This window comes from Hyalella azteca, unplaced genomic scaffold (assembly GCF_000764305.2).
Source record: "Hyalella azteca isolate HAZT.00-mixed unplaced genomic scaffold, Hazt_2.0.2 contig1540, whole genome shotgun sequence".
NCBI classification, from domain to species: domain Eukaryota; kingdom Metazoa; phylum Arthropoda; class Malacostraca; order Amphipoda; family Hyalellidae; genus Hyalella; species Hyalella azteca.
In genome coordinates, this window is record NW_025931852.1 from 36,973 (window position 1) to 57,951 (window position 20,979).

General features: G+C 39.8%; 1 protein-coding gene across 1 annotated transcript; it reads right to left on the bottom strand.

The window, feature by feature from the left end:
- Window positions 1–307: 307 nt before the first annotated feature.
- On the bottom strand, window positions 308–16,123 carry LOC125178620 (the record flags this gene model as incomplete). Its single annotated transcript, XM_047882832.1, has 6 exons — window positions 15,893–16,123; window positions 15,272–15,476; window positions 11,911–12,102; window positions 9,575–9,793; window positions 3,370–3,468; window positions 308–550 (listed from the first exon to the last, which is right to left on the bottom strand). Coding segments are annotated over exons 1-6 (1,189 nt in total), but the record flags the coding sequence as incomplete, so codon positions are not given.
- Window positions 16,124–20,979: the final 4,856 nt, after the last annotated feature.

Consider the following 20,979-nt stretch of genomic DNA (forward strand, 5'->3'; position numbering starts at 1 on the left):
CTATAGTGCTGTCTCTGGTATTTGTAGTTCAATAAAAATGTTGACCGTGACATTTTTTGCTCAATATTAGTGCCGTCTCTGCGGATTATTGTCTAAAAATAGTGATGTCACTGGCCACCGTATCACTCAATTACGTTGTAACATGGAAGAGGTTTTCTTAGATGATGTCGAAATCATACTCGCAGCTGTGAAAATTTATTTTATAAAAATTAAACCTTCTATATAAATGTGTGTGAATATACAACTAATTATGAAACAATGCTTAGGCAATTCATACTTTCTGTGGACGCTTAAAGAGAAGACCCACAACTCTTCGGCGCGCTCGCGTCGCAGTCTTCGTTTCCCGCGCGATCGCTCGAGGCTCTCGTGCATTTAATCTTCGTAGTCAGCACGGAGATGGCCGAGTATCCTGTACCAGTGAAGCGTGTCGAGTGTATACAGCACCACACAGCACTATGAAGCAGCAGCACGGTCAACGCGAGCTGTGCTGTGCACGAGCCGTGCTGCAGGGTAGCAGAGTTGCCATGCTGCATGGCCGCTGGAGGCTCTCCTGCCAACGAACAAAAAATGCCCACGGATTAGCGCAGAATATGATTCCGAATATAAAAACCAAAGTTAATCGCTACTGAGATTACATTGAACACTAGAAATTACCGAAAGAGCCGGCGTGCTTTAAGAACGAATTATTTATCCTGCCAATCCAGTTGAAAATGATCACTGTTCTGAGACTATTGAGGCTGTACGTAAGAGTAAAAATTAAAATCAAAACAAATTAAAATGTGGGCACCAGCTAATTCCGATTGTATTGCATATTGAATAACGAAATATTAATATCGACATGATATGCCAGATAGAGCTTAGATATAAATGAAAAAATAGCAGATTTGGCCAGGAAATATTAAATTTTTCTACTATTAGACTTGACTTCGGGGACAGGCCCGGAATTTCGAGGTCTTTCTCATAGACATAGTCAACCTGTGCGAGGACGGACGGGCGGACACCTCTTCCGTGGCGACGCAGGAGCCATCGTAAGAAATAGGCCGACAAAAACCACTACAATAATGCAATCGTGGTCTGCATCCACGACCATTATTCGTGGAGTTCGTAGTATGGATACCGTTTGAATAATTCGGAATATTACAAGGGAGCTTTGCTGAACACGAGCTTCTTTTACTCAAGCTTCCAAGTCAACTATTTGTGTGATATTTTTTCACAGGCCAGGCTTCAACTTTACACGTATATTCTTTGAACCCCCGAACAATAACTAAATATCTTATCGAATTACCAAGACAAGTGAAATTTTCTCGTTTTTTGGACATAAAAACTTCAAGTGAGGAAACCTGCAAACAAATAATTGTTTATTGGATATAATTAATTAACTTGCTAAAGAGGGCTTCTTGAAATGAAAGTGAATCGTCATCACACGTGCTCTTCTATATATTGATCAGGTTAGCCTGTCATTTATTAGCCCATCATAGCTGCTTTCATCTTGTAGTAATTCGCTTGGGTTCTCTACATCAGCTTTGGCACATCACAGAAGATAGATCACGAGTTCCCACATAATCTTTATTACAGCAGCAGCAATCAGTATGTACGAATGATATATGGATCAGAAGGAGACTTCTGCCGAGGATGAGATCGTAAAGTCAACAACCTAATATCTAAAATAACTCGTCCCTAGTAAGTTCCGGTCCGCAATAAACTTACATCCGTAATGACGGGATAACCGCTATTTTGTAGTATAAATGACTAAATCCTTACACATCTATCAAATAATCTTTTATTTAAGATCGTCTACACTCTACATAGAAGCAACGGATGAGCTGACGAACATTCAAAAGACAGCGTCACTCCATAGTCAAGCTAAGCTCGTCCTCTGAACTAAGGACGTATTTCTTACACCACCTTAAGGCGGTGACGAAGTTCTTCTCATTTTGCCTGTAATTAAGAAGAGCTATTTTGAGGCCGCCACGCTCCAGAAAAATTACTCTGCAGGGCTGATCTTTGTGAACATTTTCTGCTCAAGGCGGATGAAAAGAACTTGAGGGGCTGTGGGAGGACGAAACGCCTGGCCGCTGTAAATGAACCGACGGAGACTCTCGAGGAAATTAATGATTTTTATTTACGTACATTAATATTGTAATGCTTAAAAGGCTGGGAGCTGGCCATATAGTTTTGAAAATAATAATTTTGTCTTTAAATATAGCCTAACTAGTGCATACCTCTGGCTGAATTACACGATTGTATTGATGACTGAACTAGATAGATTTATGTAACATATAATAATCGTCAATAATTTAAATGTTTCGAATAGTCATGGTGCTGAGAAGCAATCCAGGATGCACAAAATGATAACTAATTAATGAAGTAAAGCATCATATAAGGCTGTTTTTAGGTGAAACTCATGTTTAACCACGTTACGACCTGTCTCTTATACACATCTAGATGTGTATAAGAGACAGGATGTGGACAGAGCAGGTGTGGACAGAGCAGGTGTGGACAGAGCAGATGTGGACAGAGCAGATGTGGACAGAGCAGATGTGGANTGAATATGGAGTCTTAGTTCAATAATAAAAGATGTAGTTATATATAATCATAGTTTAACAATAAAGAAGAAGGCTATATAAAGGCTATCGTTTGAACAATATAAGAAGTAGCTCGATGAGAGATAATCTTGCTGACAGAATGATTTATCTTCCCAGCAATGATCATGTTACCGGCGGTATAATAGGAGGTATTATTTGATTGACCTGAATTCCCTTCTATTCACGGAAAAAAATAATCGTCTCTCATTTCGCATGTACAAAAACGTGCAGCCAAAATTAAAACATGTACATTCGTTCAACTTTTCAATTCGACACGTGCGATCCAAAGTTCGCTTTGCGTTCCTTCTTTTGTTTTGCTCTTATGGAAATAACTCTGGCCAGGAAGCCCAAAAATCGTCGTTTTACTTGCCAGCCCATTGGACCTGGGGAATTTTCCTCATTTCAAGCGCTCGTAGGAATTGAAAGGCGAAATTGCACATTCCGGCGGGCAGGCATGAAAAATATCAAGCAAACGAGAGGAAAGTTTGGTTTTCATTGAGTGAAACAAAAGAAAAACTTTGAGTTCGATGAAAAAGACTGTAAGTAAGGTTTTATAGATATAACGTACGTATTTGATGCGTTTGTTGTTAAAATTTTTCTATTTTAGATCCCGAATAATCACTTAAATGTCCGTAACGTATAAAAGTAATTCTTTCTCTTGCAAAGAAGTTTAATGAGTCCCGACAATTCGATAAACCTTCACTATCAAAGATAAATATACTAATTTTTTCAGTCTCAGTAAAATTTCATGAATTTCCCTCTTGCTTAATTTGAGCGCCCGTACCTGGCACGACGAGCTGTTCTCGCACGGTGCACGTGAGGGAGATGTTGCTGCCTGACTGTACGTACATCGTCTCCTTGCCTGCGATCTCAGCACGTGCCTCTGTAGGGGACACACGCCATGTTTAAAGGTCAAGTCTCATGTTTGGGGGACAAGTCTCATGTTTGGTGGAAAGTCTCATGTTTAGGGGACAAGTCTCATGTTTGAGGGACAAGTCTCATGTTTGGGGGACAAGTCTCATGCTTGGGGGATAAGTCACATATTTGCGGGTGCAGTCTCATGTTTGGGGGACAAGTCTCATGTTTGGTGGAAAGTCTCATGTTTGGGGGACAAGTCTCATGTTTGGTGGACAAGTCTCATATTTGAGGGTGCAGTCTCATGTTTGGTGGACAAGTTTCATTTTTGATGGACAAGTCTCGAAATGCTCCGATTAAAAGTGATACTGAACTGGAAGGAAAACGGAGAATTGAAGGCGGAAACACCTCCATTAAAATTCTTCCTTCAAGACATCTAATTCAATACTGGCAACATTCAAGAACTGTAACTAATTCAAGAGTAGGTAATAAATAGTACTATATACGCCAAAAGGCATTTCTGTCAATAACTGTAATCGTCGGTAGCAGTAACCTCGAGACAGGGCAAGAAAGGCCTGAAGCCATGCAATAGTTCCTTAACATTTAAGTGCCGCGGAACTATCGACTGCCGCCCTCGAAGGCATTTANGAGCAGCACATCTCAACAAACACTGACAATGAAGGAAACAATCAGCTTACACATAACTGCAAGATAAGAGAGGCTCCAACTTGCACATAACATGAGGAGAAGAAAAGCTTCTGTTTAATTCAACACATCTGGAGCACGAGAAAGGCGTTAACACTTTGACAGCATCGTGCGCCATATATGGTACACGGCCGTCTAATCCCTGTCTCTTATACACATCTAGATGTGTATAAGAGACAGGCTAAGCACCATCGCTCCCTCCATGGAAAGGGCTGCGGAGGGCCAACGATCCACATGTCCATTCTTGCGTTCCATCGTTGAACCTGCAGAAAAAAAAATGTTTTATTCAGGATCCCGTTTCATCTGCACTGAGCAACCAATATTATTTCGGTCAGTTCAATGTTTTACGTAGTATAAAAAGGCCAAATGAAAAACGTAAAAATGTTCATAGACTAATTCAGTTGCTTCCTTAATCAACCAATCGAAAAAAAATTAGTCTGTTTGACACGTTTCAGTGGTGATATTGGATGATTGCTTTAGCCGGTGGTCCGTAATTCCGTATAAAAGATCGAGTGTCATTCAGATATTGGCCCGAAAATAGCGCCCCATCAAACACAGGCACATGAAAAGTAAGAGCTCATTGGCTAAAAAACGCTCATAAAATTCCCTTAGAGAAGAATGTTCATCCAAATCGCCCGAATCAATGCATGTGCGCCGATTGGACCGTCAGAGAGTGGCCATTCAGTGGCCACCAATTTTCCGCGGAACTTTCAGGAATGATGCATTGAATCTGGCAGCCGCTGGTCCAGCCTCGCCTCGTTAACCAACATCGCTGATGTTTGGTGTCGAGCTCACCTATTTTGAATGTGAGCCTTGGTTCGCCTGGCACAACACGTGCAAATTTGACTGGCGCTGCCGAGCGCGACGCATCAGCTTGATTGGAAGACCGGTAAAAACAGACAACCTTTGTGAGGGCATAATTGTGAAATGCGCTGACACTCGCCCTGTGATCACCGAAATCATGACGTATTTCATTGCCATCGCCGAGTTGTGAAATTTTCGTTTAATACTCCCTTGTAAATGTAGCATCAAGTGTAAAGTGCATTATGCAAATGAGCAGGTATAACAGCGGAAAATTGTTTTATGATTACACAAGTTTCGTGCGTTCATCGCTTCATTATTGAAATCGCATTAGAACTGTTAGTCATTTCAAGTCGACAAAACTTCCGCAACGGAAGCCGGGAACATTTGTTTCAGACTGAGTGCATTTGCCTGGAAATTGTATCAGTGTCAGCCTTATAATAGCCTACGTTTAGTTTCCCCAATGTAATCGCGTGTGAATATTTGTAGCTGAACTCAATTATTTTGTTCATATTTTTATGCTGGCCAGAATTTTGTAAGTTAATGATTCAAATTCAGCCGCAAACGAGAAAATACATCCCGAGCTTCTAAAAAATAATATTAATGCTTCGTTGGTTCAAATTAAAATTTGTTAAATGATTTATTTATTTATACTGGAAAAACACATGACACCCAAACATTCATGGAATTTTTTTAATAAATGATTTTCATTGAAATACTAACAAACGAAAAAATTTAATTATTTTCACGACGTAATTAATATTATCAAGTTTCTGCGGTTAAGGTCATGGATGCATGAAAATTTAATTACAGGATCTTATGAAGTGTGCATCACAAATGTGCACAGAAATTATGTATACACCGCAACACTAAATCATAATTGCTTCTCTTAGATTTATCCAACAATAGTTCAAATGACCGGATTAATATAATAACAATAACTTATTTCCTGACTTCAGATATCAGGGATTTTCTGGTACGCTATACTAAGAAGGAGTTATCAAAAATAAAATTATCACGTGAGGAAGAATTTCAATTCATTTCATATTATTTCTTATATTAATTAGTAAGATAAGTCCAGAAATGTGCTAGAAAATTCCTTTGCTATTTACTTTTAAAACCTTCTGTCTTTATAGACAGAGCAGATGTGGACAGAGCAGATGTGGACAGAGCAGATGTTGACAGAGCAGATGTGGACAGAGCAGATGTTGACAGAGCAGATGTAGACAGAGCAGATGTGGACAGAGCAGATGTGGACAGAGCAGATGTAGACGCAGAGTTGAACGGACGCAGAGTTGAACGCAGAGTATAACAATATTATGCCGCCTCCAAAGGCCGAACCTAAAGTAAAAAATATGAAACTACATAAGAAAAATTTTGAATCCATTCATTCAATTTCAAATTTACTGAAATTTATGCGCTTCTGTTGTTCTCACATTGTGTTCAGGTTCTTGAACTTGAGAATCAATACATTCACATGATTGGTGCACAGATGTCCTTCCTTACAGACGAGCTGATGCGTCGCGTCACGAAATAAGAAATCTTAAATATACGCGTTTATCTAACCAAATATGAGAGCCAATAGCATAAAATTTCCCATTTTAATATTTCAATTAATAACTTGACATTTTATTTTGCCAAGGAAATAAGATATAATAATCTTCAGTTCAGCCACAGCGAGGTCATGAAGCGACAAATAATGCCTGCGTTTACATGTTTGCCCATGACATTCAATTTCCATTAGAATACTTTCATTAACTAATTCGTACTTAATTAGTATGTCAAAATTGAATTGATAGCGTTGTTATCTTTAATTTTACAATGCATAAATTTTGTATTTGGATGGTTGTAGGCGAGAACAAAAAATGTAGACTTTTGTTTCTCAAGCTTCCTTAAATTTCAGACTTGCCCCGATAAATGGGAGGCTTGGTAGGCGTAAATGGGAACAGCTTAGAGGCGAATGCGAGTTGTTAACTTTGTTTTGCCATTAAGGCTTTAAAGTTTTTTCTTTTGAATATCAAAAGCTTCCACAATAATTATCAATAGTTCATAAGATTCCGCAACGTCAAGAAACGAACGACGGTTGAATCGCGTGATAAATTCCCTATTTTAATTTGCTGACAATTTCACTGAACCAAATGCACTGAACTTGACCGGAAAACATTCGAATTCAAAGTTTCTAATGCATCATCAAACCTATCGTTATAATTTTGCTGTGTCTATTTACAACGATGAACTCAGTATAATTCACAAATATCGGCAAATTTCATATCAAATTTATGCCACTTTATTTCCAAAAGGAAGTTTGTGACACTATTTTTTCGTTACGAAATCTGCTTCTGAGCTGACAAGTTTTAGAACAATGGTAGGCTATAATTTTTTAATTCGATACACGGACGGCTGAGGAGCCAGACTTGATTCTTTACCGCCAACAAAGAACACATAGACCTGGGCCTATACTTTCAAAAAAGTTAAGAGATCGTAAGTTCATCAGCCAATAATTGACGGCCATTCGAGCATAATCCACCAATCAAAGATACGAATATAGAGCGTAAGTACTTACGTTTACTTAGCGAATTTTGAAAGTATAGGACCAGGTGTCGCTAGTAAAGCAGAGCCCAATTTTATAACCAAGTTTAAGCAATCTTTCAAGTCACTGTAATTCCTGTGTTGATCATGGGACTTCACAGTCAATGGCTAGTCGGGATTTAGTGGAGATTATGCTTGACCTCATAAATTTAAGGCTAATTGTCGACCTCATAAACTTCAGCAATAAAACAAATTCTGTTGTAAGTCAGGACCTCGTACACGCATGCAAAGCCTGTTTCAAACCCCCAGCTCTCTAATGTGTGCTACATGGCTTAGTTAAACAAATTGCCTCATAAATTACTGTAAAACCATAACAGAACCAAACGCGAAAGGAATATTTATCGCAAGTTCGTGGACTTAACGACGGTGCACCGAAACCTGCGTTTTAAAGGATGTTTAGCAATATACATATATTCGAATTTATTTGTTCATTTCCAGAGGCATATCCAATGGGTGTCAACGAAAACGTGACCATCATATCCGGAACACAGACTTTAGAATTTTGTACCTTCTCCTTTAACCCACTTGCTTGGGTCATCAAAAACCACTCGCTAATCCTCGCAATAGGTGTTTAATAATAAAACCCGATTGGGAATGTACTATTATGCAAACTTTATTTTATTCGGATTTAGCGGTTCCAGCTCTTGTATTTTAATGAAAATTATACCGAATACTAAAGTAAATTATTTAAGAATAAATTTGAGTCGGAGATTATATAGAGCAAAGTTATGGGGCAGCGCACCTTCTGGTTATTCGTGCAGAGAGTAATTACTGTCTCTTATACACATCTAGATGTGTATAAGAGACAGCCCATACTCTACCACACGACAATGACAAAACATTCAACGTTTCTATAAAATAATTACAGTAAATGCACTGTGGACCTAAGACGTCAGCTGGATGGTTAGATCTCCAGCTTCCCTACATCATTCAAGGCGAACACAGCATTCTGAGTGCGCTGCTGCCTTCAGAAGCGACCGTCAGGAAAACTTTATAAAATAACTGTTTGAAATAACCATGAAAAAAACGGTATGACGGGCGTTTTACTGGCTAGCCGTACCATGAAATAAACTGTTTCGCCGTTTTCTCATATGTGGTACGGGATTTTTTGTTAAACTGAAAACGAAAACTGCGACTTGATATTTTTTTCGCGTGCCGGCCGGCCACTGAAATACCGGTAATACCGTTTTACGGCAATTATCCAAACAGTGAGAACTACGAATTATAAAATGATTGCTATTTATCCTGTACAGTATTTACGTATTGTTAGCCTTAAATATGCGCCAATATTTGCGAGGATAAGTTCTGGAAAGAAGACTTCGGTTGTGTTAGAGAAACTTTTTACATGCTGACTTCCAAGTCAATGTTTTAATACCAACCAAACAGCGGTATTGAATGTATAGTCGATCAGCGTCAGCGATCTACCAGTACGGCTGTCTTAGGAAGTCGTTTTTCAGGAATAGTGCTGTCTCTAGCAGTTAATTGTTGTTCTGGGATAATGTTGTGCTGTTTCTGTCAGTTATCGCTCAGGAACAGTATTGTTTCTCTCAGATGTTGTTTAACAATAGTACTGTCTCTAGCAGTTACTTTTAAAAGATAGTGGCGACTTTTAAAAGATAGTGGCATTTGATCAATAATAGTGCATTCTCTGGAAGTTTTTGGTCAATAATAATGAAGGCTCAATCATTTGTTGCTCTATTATAGTGCTGTCTCTGGTATTTATAGTTCGATAAAAATGTTGACCGTAACATTTTTTGCTCAATATTAGTGCCGTCTCTGCCGATTCTTGTCTAGAAATAGTGATGTCACTGGCTACAGTATCGTTCAATTACGTTGTAACATGGAAGAGGTTTTCGTAGATGATGTCGAAATCATACTCGAAGCAGTGAAAATTTTTATAAAAAATTAAACCTTCTATATAAATGCGTGTGAATATACAACTAATTACAAAACAATGCTTAGGTAATTCATACTTTCAATGGACGCTTAAAGAGAAGACCCACAACTCTTCGGCGCGCCCGCGTCGCAGTGTTCGTTACCCGCGCCTCCGCCTCGGCGATCGCTCGAGGCTCTTGTGGTTTTAATCTTCGCAGTCAGCACGGAGATGGCCGAGTATCCTGAACCAGTGAAGCTTGTCGAGTGTATACAGCACCACACAGCACTATGAAGCAGCAGCACGGTCAACGCGAGCTGTGCTGTGCAAGAGCCGTGCTGCAGGGTAGCAGAGTTGCCATGCTGCATGGCCGCTGGAGGCTCTCCTGTCAACGCACAAAAGATGCACATGAATTAGCGCGGAATTTGCATCCGAATGAAGAATCAAAGCTAATCGCTACTGAGAATTACATTGAACACGAGAGATAATCGAAATAGACGGCATGCTTTAAGTAAACGAATTATTTGTCTTGCCGAATCAAAACAAATTAAAATGTGGGCACCAGCAAATTGCGATTGCATTACATATTGAATAATGAAATATTAATATTTAAATATGTTAAAATATATTAATATAGACATGATATGCCAAATAGAGCTTAGATATAAATGAAAAAATAGCAGATTTAGCCAGGAAATCTTAATTTTTTTATAATTAGACCCGACTTCGCGGACAGGCCCTGAATTTCGAGGTCTTTCTCATAGACATGTAGTCAACCTGGGCGAGGACGGACGGGCGGACACCTCTTCCGCGGCGACGCAGGAGCCATCGTAAGAAATAGGCCGGCAAAAACCACTACAATGCACTCGCGGCCTGCATCCACGACCATTATTTGTGGATTTCGTAGTATGGATACCGTTTGAATAATTCGGAATATTACAAGGGAGCTTTGCTGAACACGAGCTTCTTTTGCTCAAGCTTCCAAGTCAACTATTTGTGTGATATTTTTTCACAGGCCAGGCTTCAACTTTACACGTATATTCTTTCAACGCCCGAACAATAACTAAATATCTTATCGAATTACCTAGATAAGTGAAATTTTCTCGTTTTGTGGACATGAGAGGAAACCTGCAAACAAACCATTGTTTATTGACTATAATTAACTTGCTAAAGAGGGCACCTTAAAACGTAAGTGAATCGTCGTCACACGTGCTTTTCTTTTGACGAGGTTAGATTGTCAGGTATTAGACAATCATTGCTGCTTTTATCTATCAAATAATCTTTTTTTAAGATCGTCTACACTCTACATAGAAGCAACTGATGAGCTGATGAGCATACAAAAGACATCGTCACTCCATAGTCAAGCTAAGCTCGTCCACTGAACTAAGGACGTGTTTCTTAGACCACCTTAAGGCGGTGACGAGGTTCTTCTCATTTTGCTTGTAATTAAGAAGAGCTATTTTGAGGCCGCCAGGCTCCAGAAAAATTACTCTGCAGGGCTGATCTTTGAGAACATTTTCTGCTCAAGGTGGATGAGAAGAACTTGTGGGGCTGTGGGAGGACGCTACGCCTGGCCGCTGTAAATGAACCGACGGAGACTCTCGAGGGAATTAATGATTTTTATTTACGTGCATTAATATTGTAATACTGAAAAGGCCTGGAGCTGGCCACATAATTCTGAACATAACAATTTAGTCTTTAAATATGGCCTAACTAGTGCATACCTCTGGCTAAATTACACGATTGTATTGATGACTGAAGTAGATAGATATATGTAACATATAATAATCGTCAATAATTTAAACGTTTCGAATAGTCATGGTGCTGAGAGGCAATCCAGGATGCACAGAATGATAACTAATTAATGAAGTAAAGCATCATATAAGGCTGCTTTTAGGTGAAACTCTTGTTTGATCACGTAACGACATGCGTGCGTTCCCACGTTCAGTTAATCTATCAATCCAGAAGTTTATCATGTATGATTATTTTCTCCACGGGCAAGGAGCAGCTAGAACCTGCCTCGTCTCTGCTGTTGGAATGCACAAGAGTCATGAATTTCTTCGGGAAGGAAGACCTGGTCCACTGATGTGACTGATGCTAGTAGAAAACCTAAATTCCTCTGAGAAAATAGGTGTTTAATAGTTAAAAATCAACTAGTCTACAAAATCAACCAGCATTGCGGCCCAAGCCTCGTAATAGCTATCGTTAGCGGCCATCAAGTATGGCCGCGCAGGATGGGCAATTTAAAGCGGAAGGAGAGCGGGAGCCAAAGAAATTCCGTCCAATTTGTTTTGATGGCCTTACAAACATACAGAAAATTTACGAGCGACTAAAATCCGTGACTGCCAACTGAATCATTCAATATAATCCCGAACCTTATTTTAGGATTATATATACCACGCTGGATGACCAGCAGCTGGATGCCGTCACTCACCACGGATAACCAGCAGCTGGATGCCGTCACTCACCACGGATGACCAGCAGCTGGATGCTGTCACTCACCACGGATGACCAGCAGCTGGATGCTGTCTGGACTGCCCCCCGATGGCCAGCAGGAGTAGTTGCCGGAGTCCGCGTGGGAGGCGCGCGTGAGCGTGAGCACGGAGGTCGTCACGTCGTCGATGGTCGTGGCCACGCGCACGCGACTCGAGTCACGCGCCACCAGCGCCTCGTCGTGGTACCACAGCACCAGGCCTGTGGGACGTGTTATTTTCAATAGTTATTATTATAGTCATTTTCAATATAAAAACCTGCGACCGTCATTAGCAGAGATTTATTGTGCAGCCGACGTTCATTTTCATTGTTTCCAAACAAGCAGATGCGATACGGTCTCCAAGGTAACGTTTTTATGAAATATTCCACGTTACTAATCTTCTTCAGTTTCCTGACCAGTTACGATCACATGAAACGAAATTTTCTGACAAACGTTCGATTTACGATCTCGGCAGGGGTTTATAACTGTCGGGCTGCTGAGGTACTTGGGTAATTTGTTTTGTTTAGTGCAGTGATGAGTTTACGGGTTACAGCATTAAATTAAATGAGCTTCATTTAGCCCACCCTGGCACTTTGAAACTAGGACGTTTTGCTTAATATTAAGGAGTATATGAAGATACATTCCAATCACGTCGACCTATAGAAGGCTAAGTGTACAATAACCTAGATGGGCTATAGTGCTATAACGAAGTACGTATTATACAGCTTAGCAATAATAGTGGTGCCTAGGAAAAATCTACATTAAACAAAAACGAGGTGTTTATACAAAGCATAAGCTTAACAATGACATAGGTGTCTCGGTATAAGCTACGTTAACAAAATTAGATATGGATGAATAGAGTCTTAGCTTAATATTATAAGATGTAGTTAAATATAATCATAGTTTAACAATAGAGATGAAAGCTCGATAAAGGCTACGTTTGAACAATAGAAGAAGTAGCTCGATGAGAGATAATCTTGCTGACAGAATGATTTATCTTCCCAGCAATGATCATGTTACCGGCGGTATAATAAGAGGTATTATTTCATTGACCAAAATTCCCTTCAATTCACAGAAAAAATAATCGTCTCGCATTTAGCATGTACAAAAGCGTGCAGCCAAAATCAAAACATGTACATTCGGACAACTTTTCAATTCGACACGTGCGATCCAAAGTTCGCTTTGTGTTCCTTCTTTTGTTTTGCTCTTATGGAAATAACTCTGGCCAGGAAGCCTAAAAATCGTCGTTTTTCTTGCCAGCCCATTGGACCTGGGGAATTTTCCTCATTTCAAGCGCTCGTAGGAATTGAAAGGCAAAATTGCACATTCCGGCGGGCAGGCATGAAAAAACATGTTTGGTGGAAAAGTCTCATGTTTGGTGGACAAGTCTCATGTTTGGGGATAAGTCACATGTATGGTGGAAAAGTCTCATGTTTGGTGGACAAGTCTCATGTTTGGTGGACAAGTCTCATGTTTGGTGGAAAAGTCTCATGTTTGGTGGACAAGTCTCATGTTTGGGGATAAGTCACATGTTTAGTGGAAAAGTCTCATGTTTGGTGGACAAGTCTCATGTTTGGTGGACAAGTCTCATGTGTGGTGGTAAAGTCTCATGTTTCGTGGACAAGTCTCATGTTTGGTGGACTAGTCTCATGTTTGGTGGACAAATCTCATGTTTGGTGAACAAGTCTCATGTTGGTACCCAAGTCTCATGTTTGGGGGACAAGTCTCAAGTTTGGTGGAAAGTCTCATGTTTGGGGGACAAGTCTCATGTTTGAGGGTGCATTCTCATGTTTGGTGGACAAGTTTCATATATGGTGGAAAGTCTCATGTTTGGGGAACAAGTCTCATGTTTGGTGGACAAGTCACATATTTGCGGGTGCAGTCCCATGTTTGGTGGACTAGACTCATATTTGGTGGACAAGTCTCATATTTGGTGGACAAGTCTCGAAATGCTCCTATTAAAAGTGATACTGAACTGGAAGGGAAACGGAGAATATTGAAGGCGGAAACACCTCCAATAAAATTCTTCTGTCAAAACATTGAATTCAATACCGGCAACATTCAAGAACTGTAACTAATTTAAGAGTGGTTAATAAATAATACTATATACGCCAGAAGGCATTTCTGTCAATAACTGTTATCGTCTGTAGCAGTAATCTCGAGGCAGGGCAAGAAAGGCCTGAAGCCATGCAATAGTTCCTTAACATTTAAGCTCCGCGGAACTATCGACTACCGCCCTCGAAGGCATTTAAAAGAACCACAAGTCGCGCCGCCTAATCTTCGTCTCGCCCGCACGTTCGCTATCAAGAAAGTCTTTGATTGAATTCGATGGACACGGCGAGACTTAAAGAACTCTTAAAGAAGTCTCGCTTGAAGTTCTTCAACTTTGGGTGAAATAAATCGAATCTTAACGTATGATTAGAGAGTGTAATGAGACATTCGCTATTTTAGAGAACAGCGAATCCCAGAATAACGCGAAATAGTTAACATATGCTGGTATAACGCTCTAAAAATAGCTTTATAATAAGATTGTTTTATAAACTTGAAAAAATTAGTATTATGAATAATATGAAAATATTTTCTCTACTCTTATTTTGACGGATTTCGCTTCAGCCACATCAAGTTATAATAGAGAGCAAAAATGGCAGGTTCAATGACGCGATCGCTCATGGGCCTTTAGAGGCCAGCAATATTCGCCGAGTGTCGCTCCCGACGGACAGCCTTTATTTATTGCGCACAAAATGGGCAAAAAGCCAGCCAAAATTCTTCTGTCTTGGAGGCTGGAAAGAAAGCGAGCTTGAAGAGTCCCAGGGCAGTACACGCTGCCAATCATAATACGTTATTCTGCTCGCTGACTTCATTTCTGATCAGCAGTAATATCGTTTAATATCCTAACAACTGCTTTCAACTTCGGTAAAGTAATTAGATTTTCAGCTGAAGATTTGTTGTAACTCTAATATAAACCAAATCGGGTGCTCTAATTGCAGCTTCAATCGCCAATTACTTAATTTTAATTTCTTTGCTGCTTAATTTAACAATTAAGCGCATGAATTACTCAGGCAGTAGACATAATTTTCTTTGCTCGTTATTAACTTCAACGGTCAGTTAAAATCAACATCTCGATTAAATCTTCTCACTAGAATAATGAGGAAATCCTGGGGGATTAATTCAAAATAAATGTTTAACGGCGCGCCCTATCGTCCTTCAGTCGTCTCTGTTATGTTGTGTGCGTTTTGTGATTGACCAATTTTCAAACGCAATGCACCTAACATAATTTTTCAGAAAGCCAAGTCATAATGGACAGAATCCTTTTATTATCAACGTATTTCAAATTAGAAGCTAATTCATTCAAGTACTTTAAGCAGTAGCACATTGATGTCCATAACTCACCCACGACGGTGAGGTTGAACCACTGAGCGATGGGTGGCTGTGTGTTCACTTGGCACGCGTACTCTCCGCCGTCACGGGGCTGCGCGTAGCGGATTGTCAGCGTCCACGAGCCCTCGCGCCCCGACACCGACACGCGCGAGTCCGTCGAGAACACCTCCGACCCTGACGACAACACGTGCAGGTCGCGCGCCCTGATCCACATCAGCTGCATGAGGAGAGTGATGCCGAGTTAATTCATAAGAAATACAAGCAGATCTGTACTTTTTATTTATATCAGCTGTGATAAAAGAGGATGACATATTAAGCAAAAACTGGCGAATGACTAAATTTCCGTGCAGAAGATCGAGTTTCACGACTAGGCAGATTCGTTAACATCAATTCATTCGCTCTCGTATAACGTGATTGCTGCTTCTATGTATTTATTTATGTTTTATTCCCATTTATTCTGGATTTATTTGCCAATTTTTCCTACAATAAATCTCTCAATTAGTATTGTGCATCACTTCATTACTTAATCGTCCCTGTCAGCCGCCTGTCTGAGTTGCCAGTCATGCACCTGTCTGTACCCAAGGTCATCACATGGTCGTCCCTGTCAGTCTGTCTGAGTTGCCTGTCACGCACCTGTCTGTACCCAAGGTTCATAACACGGCAGGTGAGGGAGGCCGTCTGCCCCGCTCTGGTCGAGACTTCCCTCCTGAGGGGCGGCAGCAGCAGGGGCCGCTTGTCATCCAGCGCGCTGTCTCCACCGTCAGGAGTTGAGGTCACGGCCTTCAGAGGGTTAAGCACCATCGCTCCCTCCATGGAAAGGGCTGCGGAGGGCCAACGATCCACATGCCCATTCCTGCGTTCCATCGTTGAACCTGCAAAAATAAACCGTTTTATTCAGGGACCCGTTTCATCTGCACCGAGCAACTAATGTTATTTCGGTCAGTTTAAAGTTTTACTTGGTTTAATAAGGCCAAAACGTAAAAATGCTCATAGACGAATTCAGCTGTTTCCTTAATCAATCAATCAAAAAAGTAAGCCTGTTTGACACGTTTCAGTGGTGATATTGGATGAACTCTTTAGCCGGCGATCCGTAATTTCGTATAAAAGATCGAGTGTCATTCGGATATTGGCCTGAAAATCGCACCCCATCAAACACAGGGACATGAAAAGTAAGAGCTCATTGGCTAAAAAACGTTCATAAAATTCCCTTAGAGGAGAATGCATGATCATCCAAATCGCCCGAATCAATGTATGTGCTCCGATTGGAACGTCAGAGGGTGGCCATTCAGTGGCCGCCAATTTTCCGAAGAACTTTCAGGAATGAGGCATTGAATCTGGCAACCGCTGGTGCAGCCTCGCCTCGTTAACCAACATCGCTGATGTTTGGTGTCGAGCTCACCTGTTTTGAATGCGAGTCTCGGCACAAATCCCTCGAGCAGGACACTGCGTAAACAGACATAACGGACCCGGCAGTGGAGACACAAAGAACCATTTAATCCTTTCAGTAGCGCAATCTGAAATGCCGTCATTCCCACTCGTCAGGGATTTTTTCCAGGCGCATCAGGTCCAGGGAAATAGAGCAAGCCTAGAGTCGCCCCACGAGAGGCCAACCATTCGGTCGAGTTTGCATCGCGAAATTGGCCGTTGCGCGCCGGCGAGGCCCTACAAACACTCTACGGCCACTCACCGCTCCCTACGGAGACCACTCGCTCGCTTCTATTCCAGTCCGAAACTCAATTTGAAAATGCAAAAACATATTTTAATTGAATCCCCATTTTGCGTATCTTAACTCTTCACATGTTACTAGGTCTTGCTGAATTTCAAACAAATTTCACTTTTCACTTTGTGTTGGAATTTCATGAGTTGAGTGAGATTCATCTTCACTTTCAGGTAAAACTCCTAGATTCGGAATTTTAGGATAATTGCAGAAGTAAACCCTCAAAATTCACATAACTCAAAGGTCAATGAAATTTCGCAGTTGGTCCGTTTCATGGAAGTGCCTTCTAAATGATTGTTTTATGGAAGGCATCCTCAAGAGCTTATAAGAAACTCATGTTCATTCTATCCTAACAACCAAACTATTCCGGTCCTTCAACCAAACTTCAACCGAATAAAGTTTTCTTTGTAAAGAAATAATCAATGAAAAATATAGCTATCAGTCACAAGAAAAGAGGCATGTATGCTAAACTATCAACTCAACTATTCCGATCATTCAACCAAACTTCTACCGAATAAATTTCAACTTATAATGAGAATAAAAAATGATAAATAAAAAAAATAAACGGCTGTCAATTACATGAAGAACAACATGTAATTTGCGAGGAATATGCATGATTTACTCCTGTTGGGTTCAATCTCAATATACAGAAATATTTTTAAACTTCATCATGCATCACGACCTAACATCAATCAAAAACCTGAAATATATCCTGGCAGTCGAATGTAAAGTTAAAAGCATGAAATTAACTTTTTTCTGATTTCAGAATGATTACAATTATTCAACAAATTTCATTACAATGAACTGCAACAGAGAAACCGTTGCTGTAGCATTAAATTTAACACTGAAAACCATCACCGACTCCATTAAACTGAATGTCGGAACACGAAACGGTTTATGAATAAATTTCTTGAACGCCGGCGCTCTGATTCTGTCACAGAATATCAAACGGCGGCAAAGTTGCAGCCATCAACGCTCGTTGTTCACTTCAACCGAGCTTCAACAAGGGGAAGCTTCATCTCATATCCTATGTACAATATAAATGAACTAATACAAGATAAATGATGAGTGCATGGGGCAATAGAGAGTCTGACACCTGGACCCAGACAATATCGTTCTTTAAGAGAAGAATTTTCAAGAATGAATCTCTTTGGTGATTTCTTGAAACACGTCGAGACAAGGGTTCAAATGCTCATTGATTTTGAACCTGTTTATCTCGAATTTTTATTTGAATACAAAAGTTTCGCACATTTGAATGGTTTCGAATTGTAGGAATATTTGAGAACGCCGATAATATGTTTTTTAAAAGTGTTGATATCGTTAAAACTTATATAAAAATCGTGCATAATTCCAGAGGCAGTCTATTTTTGAAGATGGAGTTCAAGGCTGCATATGATAGCCGCCCTGAGACAAGCAAGGAATAATTCCTTTAAATCTCAAGCTCGAGAGCCACTCAGATGCAGTCACTTTCCCTGAGGGAAATTATGCAGCGACTCTTAACTGAATTTTGATAAGCCCAGGATCGCCCAGAAACGCCCGGAAGGAACGCTCTGAATAATCCTGGAATCACAACAAGAAATGTTCCGAATTCGTTTAGCCTGCACCTAGCTTAGAGAATTGGAGAATTGTTGTATTAGTGGGTTTGGTTGGACCGAAGGACCGAATGAGTCATGAATAGTACGTACGATGCACGATACTGAGACGAGACAGAGCTACCGTAAAAAAAATTTGTTTAGTAAATTTTCCTAAATTTAAATATTTTTTACAGTACACAACAAGACAAAATGAAATATACCAGTTATTTTAATATTCAATTATCCGGATATTTTTTAGCATCACTTGGTCACGTTTCATCATTTCAAGTATGGAAAAAGAGACTCAGCCGGCTATTAATAACCACCACTAATTTTCCAGCTTGTGAATTATATATGCAGAATTAAGAAGGGCGCTGGCTGCTTCAAGGTCTACTAGCGAGTGGCGGCCAGTAGCTGGTCACGTTAACAGCTAACAACAGTCTGAGTAAGGTAAGTGTCAAATTTTAATCAATAAATTCTTTGTTTTTTCTTTTCGCCGCGTCATTTTTTGACATGGCATTCATCAAAAAATGGTAATGATCACGTGTTATTTGCTTTTACAAGTGTTGATATCGTTCAAACTAATATAAAATATCTCGCATAATTCCAGAGGCAGCCTTTTTTCTTGTAGATTGAGTTCAAGGCTGCATATATGACGTTTCAGTGTAATAAGAGTGTTGAAAGTTTGTTCAGAAAATAATTTCGATCTAAACTTTTCGCTTCCGGCATTCAATATTTTAATTTACTTCGAAACCATATCGATTCTAATTCCTTTCTGTTATACTTCATCCAACACAATCATAAGCGCTTCCTTAACCCGCATGTTTGGTCTGTATCACTTCGTATAATGGAATGTCTCGTCTTACCTCGAATTTTTATGACATTTCTCGTTCAATTTTTGTCTTGCGACGTTTTGCATAACCAGAATACAGGTTTAAAATCCTATAATTGACTATTGAACTTTTTTACAACTTCGATGCGGACTTTTTTCCTCCATCTTGTTTTATTCATGCTCATTTCTTGTGTCTTCATGTTGCCGCGGCTCATTTCGAGACACTGTTACAGTAGCTCCGCTGTAGGTTTAGGTTTACACTATAAGTTTAGGTTTATACCTAAATATATAGACTAAATTTGGGCAATTAGAGAACAAATTTTAGTCATACGTCATTTTAGTCAACGTCCCTGAGACCAGTCAGCTGAGCACCGAGCTCAGCTGGGCAGCAAACACCGACTTCGCGCGAAACCGGTGGCAACGGAGCTACGGCGACTGCCCGTGGCAGTCAGCCCAACAAGAAGAAACTGACTGACTGACTGACTAGTCTGTCAGCAGCCACATATGGAAACGGCTGAAATCTTCGAGCTACAGTAAAGTTGCCTTGAGTTGATCTGCGTGGATTTTGATTTATCTTGCGCTTTTAAGCAAGAGAAAGGATTTGTGAGTAGAATTTTCTAATTCTATGAATTTCAGGTGCGTTGACCTCAACTGTAATTTGTCTAGTTCAAAATTACCGTATATATGCAGCGAATTTGCGACACTGTGTGAATCCTTTAAGTAATCATGGCACAATAGATTTTTTGAGGGGGGGCATCAGTTTTGCACTTTTATGTAAATTTAAATGAGTTCAAATTCTGACAATATCCAAATCCGTAGCCATAAATAATGCTAATTAAAAAATTTACTTTGAATAAATAGTGTCGCATTGTATCGTACCTATGATAGTATTGGGAGGCAAAATTAAAAATAATTCTGGCAATTTTTTTATGAAATGACTATTCTGTGTACATTCTCGCAGCTTCTAGCAAAATGCTATACCATTTTAATATTCTGCATAGTGAAAAACTATATCCAAGAAGATTGTTTTTAAAAATATGTAGCAAAGTCCGTGCCATGACACGTATGCAAAGTCAGCGAGCTCAGAGTTCTGGGTGAACGCATTGGCCTATATAAGCGCCTGGATACCCAGAGCAGCTGATGAACTATAGAAATTGACGATTTTATGATTATCATAATCATAACTGTTATAACGTCATATTATATCAGCCATTTAATATGAAATAATTGTAGCCGATAACATTTGTGGATACGCTCTTACCAATATACATAAGTACCAACGATTTTTTAATATGTTTTATAATAATAATTTGTGCTGACATATATATTGAATACAGTCCGATTACATAATTGTACTTCGTGAAACTTAAAAAACGTTCTTGCGACTATACGTTTAAAAAACAAATAAAATAAGTAAATGTCCTATAAAAATATAATTCTCCAAAATGTATGATGACGGTGTAATTAAGGCTTCACGAACCTTTCAACTTAGCGTTTTAATTTTTACATGAAATGAGAGCATAAACCGAAAGCTGCAGGTCATAAGACTGTTACTTGTGATAAAGTGCAGTAAATTTTGAAAGCATGACACAGCAAA